Here is a 21,374-nt window from a genome sequence, read left to right as displayed (position 1 = left end):
AGTAAGTGCACTTATTGCACCATCTTGTGAATAAAGCAAGTGTTGCATGTCATTAGGAGTCCCAGGACATTTATTTATGAGTATCTCAGACAGCAGCTACATTTTATAATATACTTGCAATCACAAGCATGTGCATATGTTGATGCATGTGCTCAGTTATGAAAAACTTGTCTAAAAATGACAAGAGCTAGCAGCTGATATTTATTTGCATCTGCATCTCATTCATATCTCTGAAGGGAAACCATATTTCATATTGATGATTCATGTCAAGAGATAGTAGATCCTGCTTTTCCTCTTCAGCAGTTTCATCAACCCTAACATGTGGCTCCAATCCAACAGATATCATTTCCCCAGGGTTCCCTGGGAAAGAAAAACAACCAAGCAGGTGTCTTGGTTATGATGAATACTAAATAAAAGTTTGGCCAAGGAACTGTGACGGCACTTCTTCCACGGCAGTTGGGTGGGAGTGTTTGTGTTTTGGACCGGGTGCCAGAGTTTGAAGCAGAGAGTGGTGTGAGATTGAGAGCTTAGGAAATGAAATCCTCTGTTAATGACAGAGGTACCTTAATTAAAGCTGAATATCTAAATGTCTGCAGAAAAACAAAGTTGACAGTTAGACAAATGCCTAAGGCGGGACTGTTTGCCGGTGCGGTGCCAAGGGCAGACTTCTCCTCAGTATCAGGGTCGACCATGCAGAATGACTGATCAGGACTGTGGGCAGAATGAGGTGAAGTGGAAAAGCGAAGCGCTCTTGGCTCATGTATAGCAGGCACTATACTCCTTTGCTTTGAAAGAGCATTTCAGGTGTACCTACTTCCGTACCGTGACGCATTTCCAAGGGAAATGTGATAGGCAGACGGGACATAACGTTGGCAGGGATTTGATTCACTCACAAACTTCTCTACGAAGAAATTGATCATTCTTTTTTGCATAAGGTACACAATATGATCAGGGATTGATCTAAAAGGGTTAAAGGTGTATTTTTAATTCCAGCTTGACCTTAAATACACCATCCAGGTTGACTCATTGTTACATAGATAAATGGTTATAGTACAACTATTGTTCCATATGGAGCATAATTAATAGGCTCTGTTCAGATTGACTCTTCAGGTCAAGAATTATTACCATTTTGGTTAGACCCAGGCACAAGCTCCCGCTGCAGGAAGTGATTCATCTCAATTACACATAAAGACTGATTAGGGACCCGTTTCACAGTGGTGATCCAGATGAATTATCCCCATTATGATGGCAGTTCCTAATCGCATTTCTAAAACAGCACCTTTATGGGCTCAGGGCCGCGATGTAAGCACAGGCTGTACTCGAAGGAAGCTTTCACATCCCTGAGAGTGCTGCGTGGAGTGGACAATTCTATTTGTGAGTTGCTGTATTGTGCTGAAGAGCCTGTCCATTTTCAACCTATTTTTCAAGAGCATCTCTCACTGCTCCATTAGCTGAGTATGCTCAGATATGCAGGGAGCTGCAGCATTGGAGAGGGCGAGGGGGGGACAGGGGGGGAAAAAGTAGGAATACTAACATTTGAACAGAGAAGGTTTGCTGAGTGCACTGTTCTGACTTTGGTGCTCCACTTATTTTGATGCTCCGTCGGAGAAAGAGGGCAGTGAAGGCAGAGAAGAGATGAGTCAGAACTCCTACACTAATGACGGAAACGAGCCCTGCAAGTTTATAACAGATTCATCATTTTAATGTATGTACTTACGTCAAAGGAGATAGCAAAACATGTAGACACTACTTAAATTGATGCAGTAAGTTCGGCCGTGTGTAGTGAACCTACCTCGGTGTTAAATCATGAACACGGCGGGTCGGTGCCGAATTCAATGGGGAAAGGTTGCATTTGCTATTCTTCTGCTGGGAACACTCATTATATCTGGCCCTCATTTACATGTCTTATGACAATTTGTGGAAATTACCACATTTTTCAGATGTTATTCTGCCAAATAGCAGAAAAAGCCCATTGATGATGACAGCCGGCTGATTACACAGTATTTACCTCACTTGAACGACTGCACTAAACTACCTTTGAGATCTCGGCACTCGGTTGTGTAATGGAGTTCGGAATTGATACACAATAACTGTAATGTGTTTAATGGCAATCCAAAGCTGCGTTCCCGGTGCCGACATTGAGATGGAGGTTAATGGTGCAAAACACGTGCGCATCGCCTTCTAGCCTGCACTGTTTAGACTACATGGCCCTGCGCTCTCCTGTGTTTCACCAAACTGTTTTTCTCTGTGTATATCAGAAACGGGTCGTTAGGGGTCTTCTGATGTTTTTCTGGATTTGTATTTACTCCCCACTGTTGTAGAGATCTCAAAGCACTGACCAAGGATGAAAGTGATCTGCTTGACATTTGATTGAGGATTATTTATGAATTATGCAGCTTAACTGTGGTGCATGAGAAGAAGAAACATTTAGCAATGAGTTTCTTATCACTTCTTGTCAGTTTTTCAGACATGTGCGCCGAGTTAACTTATCACTGTCATTTTTCTCTCCTAATCTTGAGCTAAAGAAATGTTCGGAATCTCTGCAGCCTCGCTGTGAGCCTTGTTTGTGATTTCTGAAGACACCTAAATGATCTGTCACGGCGGAGGCGGATTAAAGGATTGTTTGTGTTGAATTTTGGAAAAATTAAGAACATTGTAGTTCTCCATATCTTAATAAAGCTCATAAATCAGTGTTTGTTGTCTCTGTGTCAGGTTTGCAACCGCTCTATCCTGCACTCACACAGCTTTGACAGCTGATAACAGCGTCCCGTCCCTGAAGCGTAGCACCGCACCCTGGTTCCCCCTCAGGGAAACACGGTTAGCTCTGTCGACACTGTGTTGTTGGCGTCGTTAGCTACGAGCCGTCGGCTCACCCGTCACCGCATTGAGAGCCGTTGAGAGGCAAAATGACGTTGGGGTGTTAGCTGGAGGAAAACCCAGAGCCCCCATCGGCCCTCCCCACAGCAAGCAGTCCGCCAGCAGCGTGGGTGTCGGCTCATACGGTCCGACGCACTGTATATATTAAGGGAAACGCATGTTTTCTTCAGACATTATCAAAAACAAGCTAACAAAACTTGCTATCATTGACTAACTTGTTCAGAGAATTATTTGGACTACATGCCGCCATTTTTCTTTTTAGAGAAGTTGGCAGCAGAACCGAACTGTACACATCATTCAGCAATGAAAAGGTGGGAACATGTCTGTACTCTACTTCTTTTGTTGTTATAACAGCTGATCAAATTCAGTTTAATGTCACATTAACAACCTATATTGTTGTTGATGCTGGTGAGGAAGCAATGTCCGTCTTCAGAGTGTGAAGACATTTTCTCTGTTTAGAAAGGACCTAAAACAGCACATCATTTTAGTATTTATTTATTTATGTATTTATTTGTATATTGAATGCCTGTTAGTATTAACAGTTTTGAAGTTTTGAATGAACTGAGGTGTCTCCCTAAATACTCTCCGAAGCAACTATTTGGCTTCCCATTATTACACTATGTCCTTTTGTCCTCCAGCTCAGGTTGGGCAAAAACAATGACACTATTCAGAAGCATTTATATAGCATTATGTATTGTCGTGTGGATGCGGATTTATTTATTTGGATGGCTGTTCAGCAGGAGCATTTAAGCATTAAAATACTATCACCTCTCCATATAGTCCATAAAATGTGAACTCGGCCACTTTTAGCTGTAATGTGAATGAAGTCTAATATTTAGACTTCATACTTCCTTGCCTTTGCGACAGGAAAGTAAACAACACAAGAGTGGCTTGTGTAGAAACGATATTTTCTCCCGGTTCATGTGTCATTACTATAATCATTTTGTCTCATATTATGTTTTCAGTTGTCACAACATGTCTGCCGATGGTATAAGGTGGTTGCATTTGCTCACAGTGCAGTTTCTTATATCCCAGGAATTTCTAGGAAGGAGTATATGTAATACCTCATCAGAAAAGAAAATTATTGAAACAAACTGAATGGGTAATGGACGAATCATCACATTATCAATTAAGAATTTGATAACAGATGAAATAGAGAGAGATTTTTGCAGTGTAGCTGTAGATGTAAATATTCAGTTCATGTCACATTGTGATTTGAGTCTCTCTGCTGGAAGGTTGTTATGAAGCCATTTAATCAAGAAACGCTCGGCCCCAACCCTAAATCTGCATGAGCCAGCCTTAATGGTTTTCAACTGCCAATCAGTGCTCTGCAAATTCTACCACCCTCCGTTAATGAATTCAAATCCCACTTCCTCATACTCGGAGAGCTAGCCGATGACACGCAGCCTGCCTGGAAATGGATGTCCTCCGCAGAAGCACTGAAGTGATTCCTGCAGGTTATTTAAAAGGAAAAGTGCCAGGGGACCGTCAGATCACAGACATAAAGAGGGTTTTAAAGGGTTTCCCCCACTAGAGCCTATGAATTACACGGTAAGGGGTTGGTCTCTTAATGCATTTAGCATGGAGGGGCAGAGAATGAAACACAGCCCTTTGGAAGAAAAAACACTGCCAAAAGACACATAATGAATTGACATTTAAGACAGTTATGCTATAATTGGTGAGATACAGTATATGCGAATGTCACACATCGGCCATCTTTAGATGAGCATTTTTAAAAGTAAAATCTCTCTTGTAAAAAGCCAAGTTGAACCAACTTTTTAAATTTTGCCCAGAATAACAGATTTGTATCAGTAAGATTTATAGAGTGAAAACTACAGAAAAATCCACACAAAAAAGAGAAACCTCAGAGTGAGCCAGATAGCAGGGATCCATCAGACAAGGGTTAAGGAAAAGGTAAAATAGGCCTTCCCATTATTCAGCTATGGAGCTATGATACAACACTATGGAGAGTTAGGACTGAGCCAAGGAAAGCCAACGCAATAGACCTTTTTTAAGAAAACATATTCCTTTAGAAATATCAAATGCGTTAATGGTAAAAATGATTAGCAATGGCTGAATTCAATTTAGCTCCAGTGATTTCAGGGTCCTGACCAAGAGAGTCCTATCATATACAAGCAGTCCTGTGGTCCATTATTAACGCGAGAATATTTATTACAGCCCTCTAATGCCCCTCTAGTTTCCAGTGTATATTGTTTTTAGTGGGGCATACACTATTAACCAACAAATGATAAATTATTCAAAAGCTTGAACATTGGGCCTGTGGGGCCCCGGGCCACTTGCCCAATTTGCCCAGTAGATGATCCAACCTTAATAGAATCGGATATGGAGAGTAAATATACTATGCAAACACAGTACATGGACACAAAACAACATACGGTCAGAACATATAATATTAAGTGTAGCTAGAGAGGTGTACATGATTGTGATCAGCCCTTGATCCCAGAGTAATAAGAGATCTGAACCACATGTTTGGATCTACTTGCCATTCCCATTTTAAAGTCTGTTGAACGGAGTGATACAGTTTTAGACCTCCGAATGACATCACACTGAACAGTGCTACATTAAGTGCCGCAATAATTAGCTCTCGTAAACAACTTGAGTCCCTCGGAGGAGTACAAAAGCTCTTTTCATTTGGTTTGTAACTGCAATGCTGCTGCTCTGTTTCAGCTTGTCAACAGTGTTGCCAAGTCCCCACTTGGGAATTGCCCAAGTCAGCCCTGTTACCTTTGCTAAATTTGGTGCAAGATATAACAAGGGAAAAATGCTCCATCAATCACAATGCCGATGCAGACAGAGAATAGGTTCAGAGGCAGAGAAACATACCAGGAAGCTCTGCCAACAACCATTTCCTGGGTGAGATGATGGGAAAACGTCACCGTACTCTGGGGACATCATCTCTGAACGCACTGGCGTCCTCCAGAGCCCAAAGTTTTAGAGCGGAACCCAGGGACTTGGTGTTTTGAGCATTTCTAAACTGAAATCCTCCTTTGCCTCTGTTGCCTGCTCCATCAGATAAAGTCTGCCTGCGGAGGCTTAAGTGTGTCAATGAACGGGGGGGGGGGATCAATGATAAGTGCAGCTTACCTCCTCAACGGCTACGCACGAGCCAAATAGAGATTAAACCATTTCAACCTAATAGCACACGTCAGTCAAAAGTCACACTTGAATACTTCTTCCTGGCCCCCGCCCCCACATTGCCTCCTCCCTATTTTCTAATCACACTGGCAGCGAAGAAATGCAGAGTGGCTATCAGAAGTACCTGAACAAAGGTTCACCATGGAGACCCCTTTGTGACGCATCAGAGCCCGCCCTGTGATCTATAATTGTGTTTGCCGTTTCTCTGAATCCTGGACAAAAACTCCCTCTGAAGGTTACCATTCATAGTGCAGTGAAAAGCACACTCGATACAAACACGTGTACACATGCACTCAGATCAAAGGCCTTGAGGACTACTATTCTAATACACACAGCTCTCATCTATACACCAAGCTTTTCTAAATGGTACTTATTTCTTGCTCTAATCAGGGTTGTGGATATTGCTAAATTGCCACTGTTCCAGGGAATTACTGGACGGAACCTCACAACCGTGACTTTGATTTGTTGCTCAACCATCTCAGATGTGAATACACCCTGTGGTCTGTAAATGAGAGCGTCTGTTGTTCCAACAGCATCCCTTATTTAGACATCACAGTGCTCATTAGGTGGCTCAAGCCGATATCAAAGTCAGAACACAGATGTCGATGTTTGGGAGAATGCGGGGACCGTTGCAGTGTCTAATGATGCTTCTGCTTTCTATTCAGCTTCATCGTTATCTCACTGGCATTTCTACGGCAACACGTCGGTTGACCTCTGCTGCCATATGATTTATTTGGCTTTAATACATTCTTCACTGTCTTTTTATTTGATGTTTGAACCATCCAATGTTCTAATGAATAATAAAAAATAGATCATTTCGATTTTGTCGTTGTCAAGTTCAGTCTGTTAATACAAATAAAATACTTCCCTCCCCCCATGTAGATCATGAATTGTCCCTTTAAAACTCACAAGGGACACCAGATAAATGATCTCTAAGATGAACATTTTCTGCAGTGCAGCAGTTTAGATGAGACGCATAAACAAAGAGACAATGTGTCCCCCACAGAGACAGCTCCTCTGATAGGTGGTGACATGATGCCTCTCTCTTATTGTCTTTTGTTTTCTTTCAAAGGAAGATTAAAGAATCTATTATGCCAATTGATATTTCAGTGGGATGATAGTACTATTGAGCAGCATTGTGCGGAGTTTATGTGGTGGGTGTTGGGAATTCATTCAAATACAGCTTATCAAAGTCCATGAGGGACTGAGCCAGCCTGCAGACTGCATCCAGAGGTGTGTGGGTAATATTCAGTGACTTGCCCAAGCAGACACTCAGCTTGTTTATTTATTTTTTCAGCCTTCTTTGCAATGCGCCACATGTATGATCTTGTCACAGCCAGCGTGTGGACTTTGGCATGTTTATGGTGATGTTCATGATAGGAATCTATTCCCTTCCAGGTTTACACCAGATATGGGAAATGCTACACTTTTAATGGCAACAAGACGACATCCAGGAAAAGCAAGCAGGGTGGAATGGGAAATGGGCTGGAGATCATGTTGGATATCCAGCAGGATGAGTATCTGCCCATCTGGAGAGAGACAAGTAAGCTTCAAAACGATTTGTCCCAAGTAATCCCATCATATGCTACAGCATGAGATACCTCTGCTGGGTTTTAAAATAACCTGCATCCATTTCTCTGGGTCATGTACTGTAAATAATGCATTTTTTTGATTGCATTCCTGCAACCTGGAAAATGTTATTTGTAAGAAGAAATATCTGAATACAATACACTACCTCAGATTTGTGTTTGCATTGTAGTTATCACGTAATATTAATCCCTACTGGCACGTTTTCCAAACATGACTGAAATATGGTGTGCAGTTAGCTGTCAGATGAAGCAGCTATCTGAAATTCCCATTGCAACGCTCCATTCTCGTGCTCTGTTTCATCCTAAAGACGAGACATCCCTGGAGGCCGGCATCAGAGTTCAGATCCACAGTCAGGACGAGCCTCCCTACATCCACCAGCTGGGCTTCGGCGTCTCTCCGGGCTTCCAGACCTTTGTTTCATGTCAGGAGCAGAGGGTAGGTCTTCTTCATCACAGTCCACCATCCCTGTTCCCCCGCACCCCCCCACCAGATTACTCTTCTCATGCAACCGTTCGCCCCTGGTGGTTCAGACTGGGGTCTAATAAATCTCTGTGTGCTTAGCTGACCTACCTGCCCCAGCCCTGGGGGAACTGTCGCTCCACCAGCAAAGAGAAGTTCCCAGGATACGACACATACAGCATCAGTGCCTGTCGCCTGCTCTGCGAGACCAACGAGGTCCTGCGAGTGTGCAGCTGCAGGATGGTGCACATGCCCGGTAAGATCACCCTCCTACTTCACATTTAGAGCCCAGCAGGTTGGATGGGGCACAAAATGTAATGGCATGATTAACTGAATGAAATACAATTGCACACACATCCATGCTGATTCGTGTCAATGAAAAAATGGAAAACTAAGCACAAAATGTTTGTTTGGTTGTAACTTCGAAACACACCAACACTTTTTAAAATCCTCCACCGCCATTAGTATTTTCAAGTATTTGCCTCTCCTTTTACAATGGTTTGGTCTAGCGTGATTGAAAAACAAGGTTGCCTGTATTTGCAGATGACACATTGTGCAAAACAAGTCATCACTTTTGTTGCCCTCTTGAATAATTCCAGCGCAGACATGTGGGCTTCCACAAGCCTGACCTTGATGCTTGATATCTGGAGTGGAATGCCCTTCAGCAGTGCTGTAGCTCTCTGGACATCGACTATTCAGACTACAAGTCTAGATGAGTTCTGGATCCCTTTGCCTTCTTCTATATATTTCAGCTCTTCTGTTGTGCTCCTGTGGCGCTCATTCATTATTTTTGATTGATTATTTGTGTTCGTCCTGGTTGTTCTCGTGTTTAGTTTCCACTGGTAGATGGTTCACAAACAGCTCATTGTATTCCTGCCTTTATATATAATTGATTTGGCACTGACTGAGTGATTGCCTCTATACGCACAATCAATTTAAATGTCAGCTGATTATAAAGTTGTGGCACAGAGCAAATTGGGATGTTTCCTTTTTCATAAGAGTGTTTTCTCATTTGTGTAATTATTTTTAGGACAAATTAAAAATAAAATAAAAACATGGATAACTCAACTGACCACATCAGCACATGATATAAAATTGCATGCATGGACAAGTGTACCCTAATATCTCAATTTAGACTGAAATAAAAACAGAAAATGGTCACTAAAATAATGAATCAAGTTAGGAGTGTTATAATATCAGATTTCCACTACATGATTATTATAGCCCAAATAATTCAGGATGACAGTATTATCTTGCTAGAGATCATTTGAAAAAAAAGAAATGAGTTAATCCCTTCAAATAAATAAATAAATCATGAAAAATAAAGTCAAACAAACAATGATAAAGCAAAATGGAAATCACTCAAATGAACAAAGATCCATGCAAATTGGTGCAGTTGCACACAGCAATCATATTCCAAAATGCATGCTCTGTTGTTGACCCAGGCCAGTGTTCCCAGCTATCTATGAAAGATTGATAATAACTGAATTTGACCAATATATATTAAACAAAAAAGAAACAAATTATGGACCCCTAAATCAAGCCATGACAAATAAAATATCGGTTGAATTATGGTGAACATATGTGATAATATGAGCAGAGTGACAACACACACACACAGAAGACAGGACACAACGTACATCCCCGTAGTTCCACCCTTTCTGCAGTTTCTCTGTTCAGTCGGAGGATTTGTTGCAGAGATGAATCCATCAAACACAAAATAAGACGTTTGGACCTACTCAGTCTGTGCGTGTGTCATCGCGTCCTGGCTGAATTAAGTCAAACAGCTGAGTCACTGAGTGCAAAATGCTGGTGGCTGATGTGTCTGGTAAGTGGGCATGTTTGAGGTGGCAGCATTTAAAGTTAATGCCAGAAATTCACAATGTATGCAGGAAAAACTTAGGCTTCCACATTCACACTGTGCAGCTGACATTGAAAATAGGAGGAAATCTATTAGTGTGAATAAAAAACACAGTAGAGTACACATTTGAGGTAGGAACACGTTTTTAAAAAATCAATTTAACCCCATACTGCCGTAACTGAAGCGAAGCATTATGGAGTTTTAACAAAGGCTCTTCAGCAGGCTGTAGAATCCAGAAACGCTGCGGTCCTCAGGTTACACATTTACATATCAGTCAAACTTCCGTTCACAGGCTGTAATGGCCACAACACAGTGGTGGTCTGATCTGCAGAGAGGAATCGCCGCTAATCATTTGATCTCGACAGGCTGTGAAGCGAACATGTTTCTAATCAGTTTGGGTGCTCTGCAGGGTGTCAGCACTTCACTTCCACATCGTGATACAATAAGCTGTGAGCATATGATTTGGAGGAAACTAGAGTTCCATCAACTGCAGTGACCAAACTGGAAACATCTTGCTTTCACTTTACTTACCCCTGTTTTTTTTTGTAGTTGTTGTCCCACACACAGCCCATCTAATGCCCAGGGTATCAGATTGAAACCTATAAAAAAAGACCTCCATCTCACCAATAAATCACAGGGAGGAAGAGGACTATTGAAAGGGAAACGTTTGAATTAATAGATAGTGGGGGTTGTTCACAGAGCAGATGTGTTTAGAAAGCAGCACAACCACTTTGCTTCATGTGATGATATATTGTATCAGATATGATATTTATTATGTCAGATGTAAGTGGGGGAGCTTTTCCAGGCCATTTGTCCAGTCGGGATTTGGAAGAGTGCTTCTGTCAGGTAGCGAGAAGCCTGCATTAGTTGCACTGCACTTATCAATAGTGAATACAATTTACTGTTGCATATTAAGTTTGCTGAAACGCCTTCATAAGGTTCCAGAGAGCGATTGATTCGAAAGCTCGCCAAGTAAGCACGAGGCCACACTTTTAAATTGAGGATCTTTTATCAGCCTCGATGTGACAACACAGTACTGTATCATTGGAAGCCAGGAGCTATGTGCCTTACACCATTTACAGTATCCGTTTTTTTTTCTTTCTCTCCAGTAGTCCTCTCTAGCTACAACAGCAGTTTACAGTTTGCTGCCACGGTTTTGTGCTGCTCAGATTGCTTTTGAGAGAACGGCACAAATGTTGATAATCCATTTCATTCTTATACGTAATCCAGTAAGTGTTTACAGTCTACTTAACGTGCCAGAAAATTGTCATCAGCACGTGTTTACATAATCCCACATTTGTTCACAGTCTCTTGCTTCGAGTCTTTTGTGCTAGTTTGATTGTCTTTTTATGGTTTATGCATTTATGTTTCCTGTCATAAGACTCTGCATTATATTGCTGTTTATGTCATTTCCATGCATTCTCGTTGTTGCCTCCAGCTAGTAGTTTATGTTTTTGGTGTTGCATTTATGCATCTGTGTTTGTTAAGGGGACATCACAAAAACAACACAGATTCCCAGACTGAACTAGTGATTAGTTTTTCAAGGTGACTATTTATAAAGCATTTTATATTTTGGCTCATGACTCCTGAACTGCGAGGTGTAGAAGCAAAACTGTGTTTTCTGGGATTCTTTGGTTCAAGATGAATATTTCAGTATTTTGTCCTATTTCTATATTTGGATGACCACCGAAAAAAAAAAAGGCTTTTAAGTTGTTCTTGCTCTTGGTGTGTGGACAGTATGCAGAGACACTGCACTGTGTAAGAATGTAAAAGTTTATTTCAAGTTTTTCTTCAATCAATAATGTGTCATTTTTGTTTATTTTGTGTCAAATCATTACAGGTTATTGGATAGATTCATTCCATGGATCATCAGACATTACTTTATGTATTAATTAATATTCATCAGGAAGGAGATTTCCACAAAACATTTTGCTGTGAACATTTTACAGACAGGCAAACGTGCGTCTGCCAATTAACTGTGCTGCTGATGAATACCTTTCACTAATGGCCTGGGAAATATGTTTGGTTTTTTTTCTGTGAGGAAATGACTCATTGATTGTTTTCTGAAGACTTTCTAAAAATGCGTTACAGGTGAAGCCAGCATTTCTATGTCTCAGTGCAATCAAGGACAGACGTCATGGAAGTCATGGTCCGTGTGCCTGCCCTCATTTGAAGATGACTAATAAGCTGCGGCGTGTTGTTCCCAGCCACGGCTCCTCATCGCAGCAGACACGGGTCACTGATCATTTTGTTTCAGATTGATCAGACTCATTTTTCTGTTCTCCTCTCCAGGAACCGCAGCTATCTGCCCTCCCAGTAAAATCAACTGTGTTGACAAAGCACTCGGTAAGAAACAATCTTCCTTCATTTTCTTTTCTCATTACAATAGATTCCCCAAAGGGAAATGGAAAAACACTCAGTAAATATGATAAGGATTTTTTTTTTCCTGTAATACAAATACCTGGAGGTAGACTTGATGTTTTTAAATTACTTTTAGTCATTGTGATTTAGTCACTTTAGAGCTTGATGGCTGTGCTGCCTCCATTGTTGAACTGTTAATATTAAACCGACTCTCCATTCCTGCATATCTGCCTCACTCTCCTCCAGCAGACATCTTGAACGAACAAAAGTGCCTTGGTTTCAAAGGCAGCACCGTTGAACTAAAAAAAGACACATTCTTCATGGCTGTGGCAGATGTATAAGTAAAATTATCATTTCTCAGCCAAATAAGCCAGAAAATTTAATTACGTCTTTCTTTGCTGAATACAAAACCTGTTTAAAAGTTGGGTGAATGAAATCTTAGATATATCTTACAAGAGTGGGCCATATTCATGCGGGTCATATTCCTGTGTGAATACATTCACCCTCCATGAAAGGTAATAAATTAGAATATAATTTATATATTTATACTAAAAAGGTTCAGATATCAGACAAAGAATATATATATATATATATATATATATATATACACACACTATATTGCCAAAGGTATTCACTCACCCATCCAAATAATTTAAATCAGGTGTTCCAATCACTTCCATGGCTACAGGTGTATAAAAGCAAGCACCGAGGCATGCAGACTGTTTCTGCAAACATCTGTGAAAGAATGGGTCGCTATCAGGAGCTCAGTGAATTCCAGCGTGGTACTGTGATAGGATGCCATCTGTGCAACAAGTCCATGGGAGAGTTTGGTGTGGATGAACTTGATTGACCTGAACACAGCCCTGACCTCAACCCGATAGAACACCTTTGGGATGAATTAGAGTGGAGACTGAGAGCCAGGCCTTCCCGTCCAACATCAGTGTGTGACCTCACAAATGTGCTTCTGGAAGAATGGTCAAAAAGTCCCATAATCACACTCCTAAACCTTGTGGAAAGCCTTCCCAGAAGAGTTGAAGCTATAATAGCTGCAAAGGGTGGACTGACGTCATATTAATCTCTATGGATTAAGAATATAATACATATAATACATTATATAATAGGAGCATGGGGTCCACCATGCTCCTGAATACACATGACCTTATTGTTAGAGTTATAAAATGTATAAATCATCAATTTATAATGACTGTTCAGAGCTCCCTCTCTTTGTTTTTGTTTGGACTGAATGCATTTAGAATTTGAAAAGAGAGATTGGAAAAAGCTATTTACTCTCCTGTGTAAATAGTGTTGTTTCAGAGTCAGGATTGTGATTTGATTTTTTTTGCATTTGTTAATGGGTGAGCAATTCATGCCTGCAAGTTAATTGGTTCTTAAGTCAAGGTCTACTTTGCAGAGACCTTAACAGCACATATTGTACTCCGTCGTTCATTTTCTTCTCCAAATAAATGCAGTAACTGAATAACTGTAAACAATTTTGCCACAGTTGTTGTCTATTAAATAATATGGTTGGACTAACACATCATTTTGTTAATACATCCACAACAATATCGGTCTGTTAATGGTTGTGAGACCACTACTGGAGAAAACCTGATGTGACCTGACATTTCGTTGCACATTGTATCCGCTAAATGATTTTGCAAACTGTTAATTACTCATTTAAAGGCTGTAATGAATTTGTTCATCCTGAAAAATGACCCATGCAACCGAGAGAAACACTAACAACTAATCATTTTCTGGGCATGAAAGTAATATATAATTTAATGATGCTGAGTGCTGAATGCTCCTTCTCAATAAAAAATACTTTTTAGCCTTCAAAACCCACTTCTACTGAAAAAGCCACACAGAGAAAAGACCTAATCGTCTCTATCCGCTGGTAGAATTTTCTTATATCATCATACAATTGTACTTACCATGGTCAATTACCAAATTGAAACCGGGCATCTGCCTTTAAATAGTTGTTCTCGAGGTTACGTTGCTGTTGTCATGGTTACCTGCAGTCTAATATGCCGGCTAATATGTGCATAAATATCGAGTAGCCTGGATGCCTGCCAACAAATCAGAAACATGTCTTTTCTGTGTTCAAAGAACATGTAACTTTAAAGCGGTTTTATTTTAACAATGGATCAATGATGTGAAAATGGGTTCCTTATACGGTGAAAAAACCCACAGATAATTATCACCTGGCCTCAGTGCTATGGAGCATTTTAACATATTCTCGCTAATTGTTTTGGTCTTGCTGTTTTGGTTCAGTCTCACCATTCATGTACACAACCTGCCCAGTTGGTAAACATATTGGAGCATTTAGCAGCTAATAGCATAGGTGTTTATCTCAAGAGTTGGTGGAGACCAAAACAGAGCTAAAAGAAACACAGCTAGACATTTGTGCTAATGCAACTTTATACGGTTATAATATGTATACTGTGTTTACAGCGTGTTCTGTTACACGCAAGTGGTCAGAAAAACACTATTATTCTTATAGGACACACTCTTCCTTTTTCCTTTTTCACAGATTTGCTGTGTGGTATCTTTTATTTTTTTCTGGTAGAGTAAGTGCCAACAAATTATCTGACCCAGTCTGCTGTCATAGCTGTTAAACCACTGTTTCCATTGTGTTGCAGCACAGCTACAGAAGAACAGTGGGGATACCTGTCCATGTGAGACGCCCTGTAATCTCACCCGCTACGGAAAAGAGCTCTCCATGGTCAAAATCCCCAGCAAGGGATCCGCTCGCTATCTCTCCAGGAAATACGACAAGTCAGAGGACTACATCAGGTATGGGCAGTGATGCAGTGATGTGGTGCTCAATAAAAAGGGCCATAAACTATGACCTCCAGTCCGTGATATCACACTCACAACCATAAATATAAACACAAATCTGTTGGATTTTCATTCAAGCTTCAATTTATATTTTGTCTTTAGGTGAACAGTTTGAGATTCTTTGAATTACGCCATGAATCATCAGGAATTACGTTGAGATGGCAAGTTGATTGTCAGGCACCATGAGGTCATTATTAGTCAAATGTATCAATATATATATATATATATATATATATATATATATATATATATATATATATATCAATATATATATATAATTTCTGCACCACTTCCTGTACTTGAGCAGATTGTTGTGAAATTAAATAAACAACAATCCTTAGAGAGATTTTGGGATTAATTGTATGACTTTAAAAGTTCCCATGACTGTAAGTAGTGCCATGACGTCCAAAAAAACAACAACACTACTAAACCTCAGAATAGCAAAAATAGCCATAACAGTTTGACAAAACAATCATAACGCTTAATCTTAACTATTCATTTTATCCTAATTTCTCATCATGAGTTATCATGATATAAGAAACTGCAATATACTGTAGTTTGGGCATGTCACCATACAAACATGAATATGTATTCATGACAACAGAGATGTGTTTTTGTGTAGGTTACAGGGACCACACAGATTCCCTTTTTCTAAGTTCTGTCCTTAATGTTTTCTGTGGGTTCAGAGTGTGTGTGTTTCCAAGAACACTTAAAGTATACAACTACTGCTTTTTAAGACCAACGTGTTTTGGCTTCTTGAGAGTCATCGTGAAACACATTAAAACAATATTCAAATAGGGTAGGTATTAAGCAAAAGTAGTCGTTCCACACTAAACGTTTCTGTCCATAAACTGGAGACGTGCAACTACGGTGCGTACCCACCAAACGCGATGAACGCGATTGAAACGCGCGACAAATGAAATCGCGTCGCGCTAGACGCTCCAGTTTTGACGCCGGTCCAATATGCCAAAAAACGCCTCATCGCGGCATCGCGTCGCGCGACGAGCCCGCCCAAACAACAACATTTCTTCCGCCATTTCATTCTCTCGTCGATCATGGCTGAGATAACCACCATCGCTGCACTGTATCTACTCTGGAGAAGTTCCCAGCTTCGTCTGCGGGCTAGGCGCCGACGTCGGTTCTGGGTGCATGCTACCCTACGGAGGCGGCGTGAGCTCGGCGAGTTCCACCGTCTCCTGCAGGAGCTGCGCCTGGACGACGGCCGGTTCCAGCGGTACTTCAGGCTGACTGTTGCCCAGTTTGGAGCGGCAAGCCGGCAAAAAGTCCGTACGACAGCACGTCGGTGACGATCTCAACGCTGATAGGCTGTCGCGGCGCGTCTTCACGCGAATTCGCCGCAAAAGTTCAATTATTTCAACTCGAGCGATGGCGCGATGGCGCGATGAAGCGATGGCGCGATGAAGCGATGAAGCGATTTTTCGCGTCCATCGCGTCCATCGCGCCGCGCTATCGCGTCCATCGCGTCGCCCGGCGCGATGAAGCGTCTAATCGCGTCTTTGCATTGACTTTACATGTAATCTTGTCGCGCGATGAAGTTTCATCGCGTTTGGTGGGTAAGGAGTAAGAACTTAGAAACCTTAACCCAAGATGCGCCTTCATACTTTAAAAACACTAAAAGAGCAGGAGGAACATTAACACAGTGAGGCATAATGAACACTGGAACTCCCAGCAACCACTGGCTGGGCTTTAACTTTGAATCCTGTTCAACGTGTTTTATGGAACATTGACTAATATTCAGATTGAAATCAACTTAATGCTTTCACAATGTGCTTCTACTGTACTTCCTCTCAGTGCCTAATAGGCAGGCATGTGGTAGAGGATAAACATGCCCAACCCAAAGATCTCATGATGCCTCACAACGTGTATTATTACCAGACTTTGTAAATCCAGAGAGATCAGAGACGTGGCAGCGACTGAGCATGCTGTCAGTGCTCGTTCTGCTCGTCTCAGTTAAACCCTGAAACACCTCATTATCTCACAATCGCTGGTTAGATCTGTGTAAAGCGCTGTAGGCCTGACAATCCCATCATAGCAATTTACAGTGAGCATAAAGACGACGCGTAATGATATATATTTTTTTGTGTTTCACTGTTTGACATCCATGCCCCACTTGTGTTTCCAGAGACAACTTCCTGGTCTTAGATATCTTCTTTGAAGCTCTGAACTATGAAACAATTGAGCAAAAGAAAGCCTACGACGTTGCAGGTTTATTAGGTAAGATTTCTGTCACTTGTTTCCCCTTCTCTGTTTTCCGAACATTTAAAAAGACTTGCGGGAGTGAAAGGTGTTGTAGCTGCACTTTATTTTTCATTACCATTAGCAGCAAACAGGAACTGCTTCGCTGCGTGCTTCTCCTTTAAGTGCTCCTTCTTTTCAGGTGACATTGGTGGACAGATGGGCTTATTCATTGGAGCCAGCATCCTGACAATCTTAGAAATACTGGATTATATCTATGAGGTACAAGCCCACACGCATATCAGCCAATCACGATGTGAGATCAGAACTAGCTGTGATATAATTAACAATAAGGAACGTCATCACAAAGAAATCTATTACGGACTATTGTAACCATTTAGACAATCCATTGTTAATTTCCCCTCAATATTGACAAAATGTTTTTATTTCTTCTTTTGTGATATCTGTGTTCTTCCCACACAATCATCAGACAATCTCATGACTAGCCGTGTACATTTTATCACTTATTTTGCATGTGAGGAGTTTTATTTGATTTCCAGGCTGGAGAAACTACAGTAATGTGTGCTCAGGTCTGTGTGGGAGACGTACTGCTAACAGCAGCTGTCTCAGCTGTATCCCCTTAAGCTTTCCAGCCGGCTACATGCTGACTAACAATCCCGTGTTAATAAAGCAAAGTCAGACATCGCAGTGAATGAACTCTTCACTCCGCTGTCTCTCTTGTCCCTCTTGCTCATCTCTGCTCTCTCACCCTCCCTGCTGCTGTGCTGTGGGGGAGACCAGGTGATCAAGCACCGGCTAAAACGTCTGCTGAGGCCACAGAAGGAGGCGAAGAAGACCAAGCAGCAGAGCAGCACCGTAGCAACAGTGGGACTAGAGGAAATGAAAGCAAAGGTAGCAAATAGCTGTTTTCTTGGCCTGCAGCACTGTAACTGCATTAGGAAGCTATAAGGGAATAATTCAGGGAGAAGCAAATGAATATGTGTTTCCACTTCTAAAATGATGAAGACTGTATTGTTCCTAATTAGTCCTAACCACAGTGCAAAGCAGATCCTCCCTTGGAGCTCGGATTTGTTATTGCACCACTTCATTCTGCTATATGAACAATAGACTTCTTGTCTCATTCTTAACCACAGTAGCCCACAACACGCTAAAAGCACAACATCCTTAATTTTCACTTTTAGCTCTTAGTCAGCCAGCAGACTGAGCTTTCTTTGGGGAACCTTGTGTCTTACACTTGAACACAAGATCCCAGAGTTCAATCTGGCTGTCTCACTGAAGCCACCGTTAGCTACAGCAACGTTTCTGCTGCGTTTGGACGGACGACACGCTGGATTTGTTTCGCCAAGATCTTTTATGTCAAATGATCAAATTTCACAGGAATGCTTCAACATTTTGGGGGAAATGCAGTTATTTACTTTCTTTCAAGAGTTAGAGGAGAAGATCAATATCTCATTAAGTACAGAGCAGCAGCCTAAGGTTGCGGTCAGCATCATAAAGACTGGAATCAGGGCAAAACAGCAGCAGACACAGCCTAAAGAGCTCTAATTAATATATTGTATCAAATATGCTCTATAACAAGGAGGCTGTCCTTGACCAAATCATGTCTTAGTCCACTAACCCTCGTGATTTTGTAACCTACTGGATTAAATGGTAACTGAACCTACATTTATACAGCACTTTTCGAGTCTTCTGTCCACTCAAAGCACGTAACACTACATGTCAGCATTCACTGCCCATCAGGATCTAAGCTACATTCACATCCCGATGGTACAGCCTAAAGGGACACTTTGGGATTCCGTGTCTTGCCCAAAGACACTTTAACAGGGCAAGACAGAACAGCCCTTCTTCCCAATGTGGTACAGCTTGCTCTACCTCCGTACAGCAGACGCCTTTTTAGTTGATTTGATCCACAGATCTCGAAAACAGTGATTCTCACACAAAAGCACCACTTTAAATCTTGTGTTTAACAGAGATTTGCTCATAAGTGTGAATTCAATTCAATTTTTTTTTTAAATGAATAACAGACTAAATAAATCTAAGTCAACCGAGACCATAATGACCGATTGGTTGGCTAAACGACATAAAGACGACAAGTCAGTGGTTTGAAATAGTAAACCCTTCCTGTTATAGTAATTTTCTGTCTGAAAAATGTCATTTTAGTCTCAGAATGTTCCGAAGATATGTGGCTTATGAAAAATGACCCCAAAATAATCCGTCAGTGTTCACATTAATTTCTCCCATTGCAGTTAATAGACTCAGGACCTGCCGCTAGCCTCCTAAAAGGGAGGGGCAGTGGCACAAATACAGGAAACTCTTATTGCAGCATCTCCATTCTGAACTGTCTCTGATTGTATCTTCTGTTTTTCAATCCCTCATTAAACAGAAATGTTAATGAGACAATTTGGGGCTTTAAAGGAAGTTCCCTGCCGTAACTATCGGCAAACAGCAGTGAGTCACAGTTATAACAGTGAGGCTGTTCAGGGCCTCATGCTCGTACTGAGATCAATACCTCACTGTACTCAGCGCCCATATCTGGCTATCTACACCATAGCCAGAGAAGCCACTTGTAACACTGGATGCACTTCTGTCGGCACAAAATAGTTACAGCAAACAACTATTTCCCTCTCGTATAGAAAGTGAATAGGCCTTTCCCAAAATGTTGAATTTAAATTGCAATGTAGAATGAGTCAAATGAAGCGTGATGTTGACGTGTTTGCTGTGCCCTCAGCAGGAATCCAATGACGTGACACGGAGTCACCCGGACGGGGCGTACGCCAACACCATCCTACCCAACCACCACCACCCTCCACCACACCCTCACCACCATCACGCCGGGCGCCACGGGGTGTTCGAGGACTTCGCTTGCTAGAGCCGACCACCGTTTCCCGTCCTGGTGACACCAAAAGATGAAAGCCGTCTGTGTTCAGATCAATAACAGACCCTTGGCATTTCCGTCGCTCCTTTGCTGTCACCAGTGAAAAAGCTACAGCCAAAGTCAAACACCAAACTTGTGCTGCTAACAAAGCACTTGTACGTACAGTATGTAGGCACAAATTGGACACCACTTTTTTTTTCTGTTTCTCAATGGAAGGGACCCCTGCTTCGCGTGAGAAGTCAGGCACTTTGTGTATTCAGGACCAATTTTTGGTACATGATCTCTACAAGGGGACAAGAGGACTGCATGTCACCTTGATCCAGTTTATACTCCATGATTTATTTATTCAGCTTAACATTAACATCTCTGATTTCTGTGTCCCTCCATCTGTCGCTCCGCCAGCTATCCCTCCTACTTCATAGAAAACACACTGTACCATATTGAGCCAATACACATTCTCAATTATGTAATTATTTAGAGATACTATTATCTACATGTTCTATATTGTATACAAGATGAGAATACTTACAGTGAGCAAATCTTACTCGTGTGGCATCCATCCAAAATGTGAGGGCAGTTATTTAGGCTGAACTAGACCTTGGCTTTAGATCTAGCAGCATCTTTCCACATGATACACTTTGTCTGGTTTGTGGTTAAGGTGTTAGAGAGTAGCATTGTACCTGTACATAAAGTCCAACTTTAAAATGTTCTAATGTTCTTAAGTTCTGTTTCAATGGTTGTTGTTTATATTCTGTTAATATATAACTTATGTAATATTCGTTTTTGTTTATTTACATATTTTAGAGAAGACTTTTATATGACAATAGCGGTCACGATTGTAGCAATTACTGTACACTTACAATCTGCAGATACGTTAGACTGGCGAACATCAATACATGTTTCCAGGTAACAAACTGTGTGGATCGTGGCCATTATCTCCATCAGTTTCTTTTACACGTCCTGCTTTTTCTAGGTCAACACACACACATCTCGGATGATGGGTGGACGATGTTTTCAGTTATGAAATAGGTTGTACTTAAATTATTCTTTGTATACAATTCGTTTCTGCCCACCATCCACTCTTCACTTTGGTTAGCATCATAACTTTAAGCTGACATAAGCAATAAGAAACAGAATTTTGTT

General features: G+C 41.3%; 1 protein-coding gene across 2 annotated transcripts in view; it reads left to right on the top strand.

The window, feature by feature from the left end:
* asic4a (acid-sensing (proton-gated) ion channel family member 4a) overlaps positions 1-21,142 on the top strand; it is a 75,356-nt gene extending 54,214 nt beyond the window's left edge. Inside the window, exons 2-10 of one of the 2 annotated variants that reach the window (XM_084023533.1) lie at positions 7,432-7,576; positions 7,931-8,058; positions 8,185-8,338; positions 12,236-12,289; positions 14,941-15,094; positions 17,283-17,374; positions 17,538-17,617; positions 18,137-18,247; positions 20,088-21,142. In XM_084023533.1, coding sequence (XP_083879659.1) covers positions 7,432-7,576; positions 7,931-8,058; positions 8,185-8,338; positions 12,236-12,289; positions 14,941-15,094; positions 17,283-17,374; positions 17,538-17,617; positions 18,137-18,247; positions 20,088-20,225 — 1,056 coding nt within the window. In that variant the 3' untranslated portion in view covers positions 20,226-21,142. Of the gene's footprint in view, positions 1-7,431; positions 7,577-7,930; positions 8,059-8,184; positions 8,339-12,235; positions 12,290-14,940; positions 15,095-17,282; positions 17,375-17,537; positions 17,618-18,136; positions 18,248-20,084 lie in introns of both variants that reach the window. The other variant, XM_084023532.1, reaches the window with a different exon arrangement.
* Positions 21,143-21,374: the final 232 nt, after the last annotated feature.

This window comes from Eutrigla gurnardus, assembly GCF_963514095.1.
Source record: "Eutrigla gurnardus genome assembly, chromosome: 12".
NCBI lineage: Eukaryota > Metazoa > Chordata > Actinopteri > Perciformes > Triglidae > Eutrigla > Eutrigla gurnardus.
Note: the sequence above shows the minus strand (reverse complement) of the source record. Positions and strands in the feature narration are given on the sequence as shown.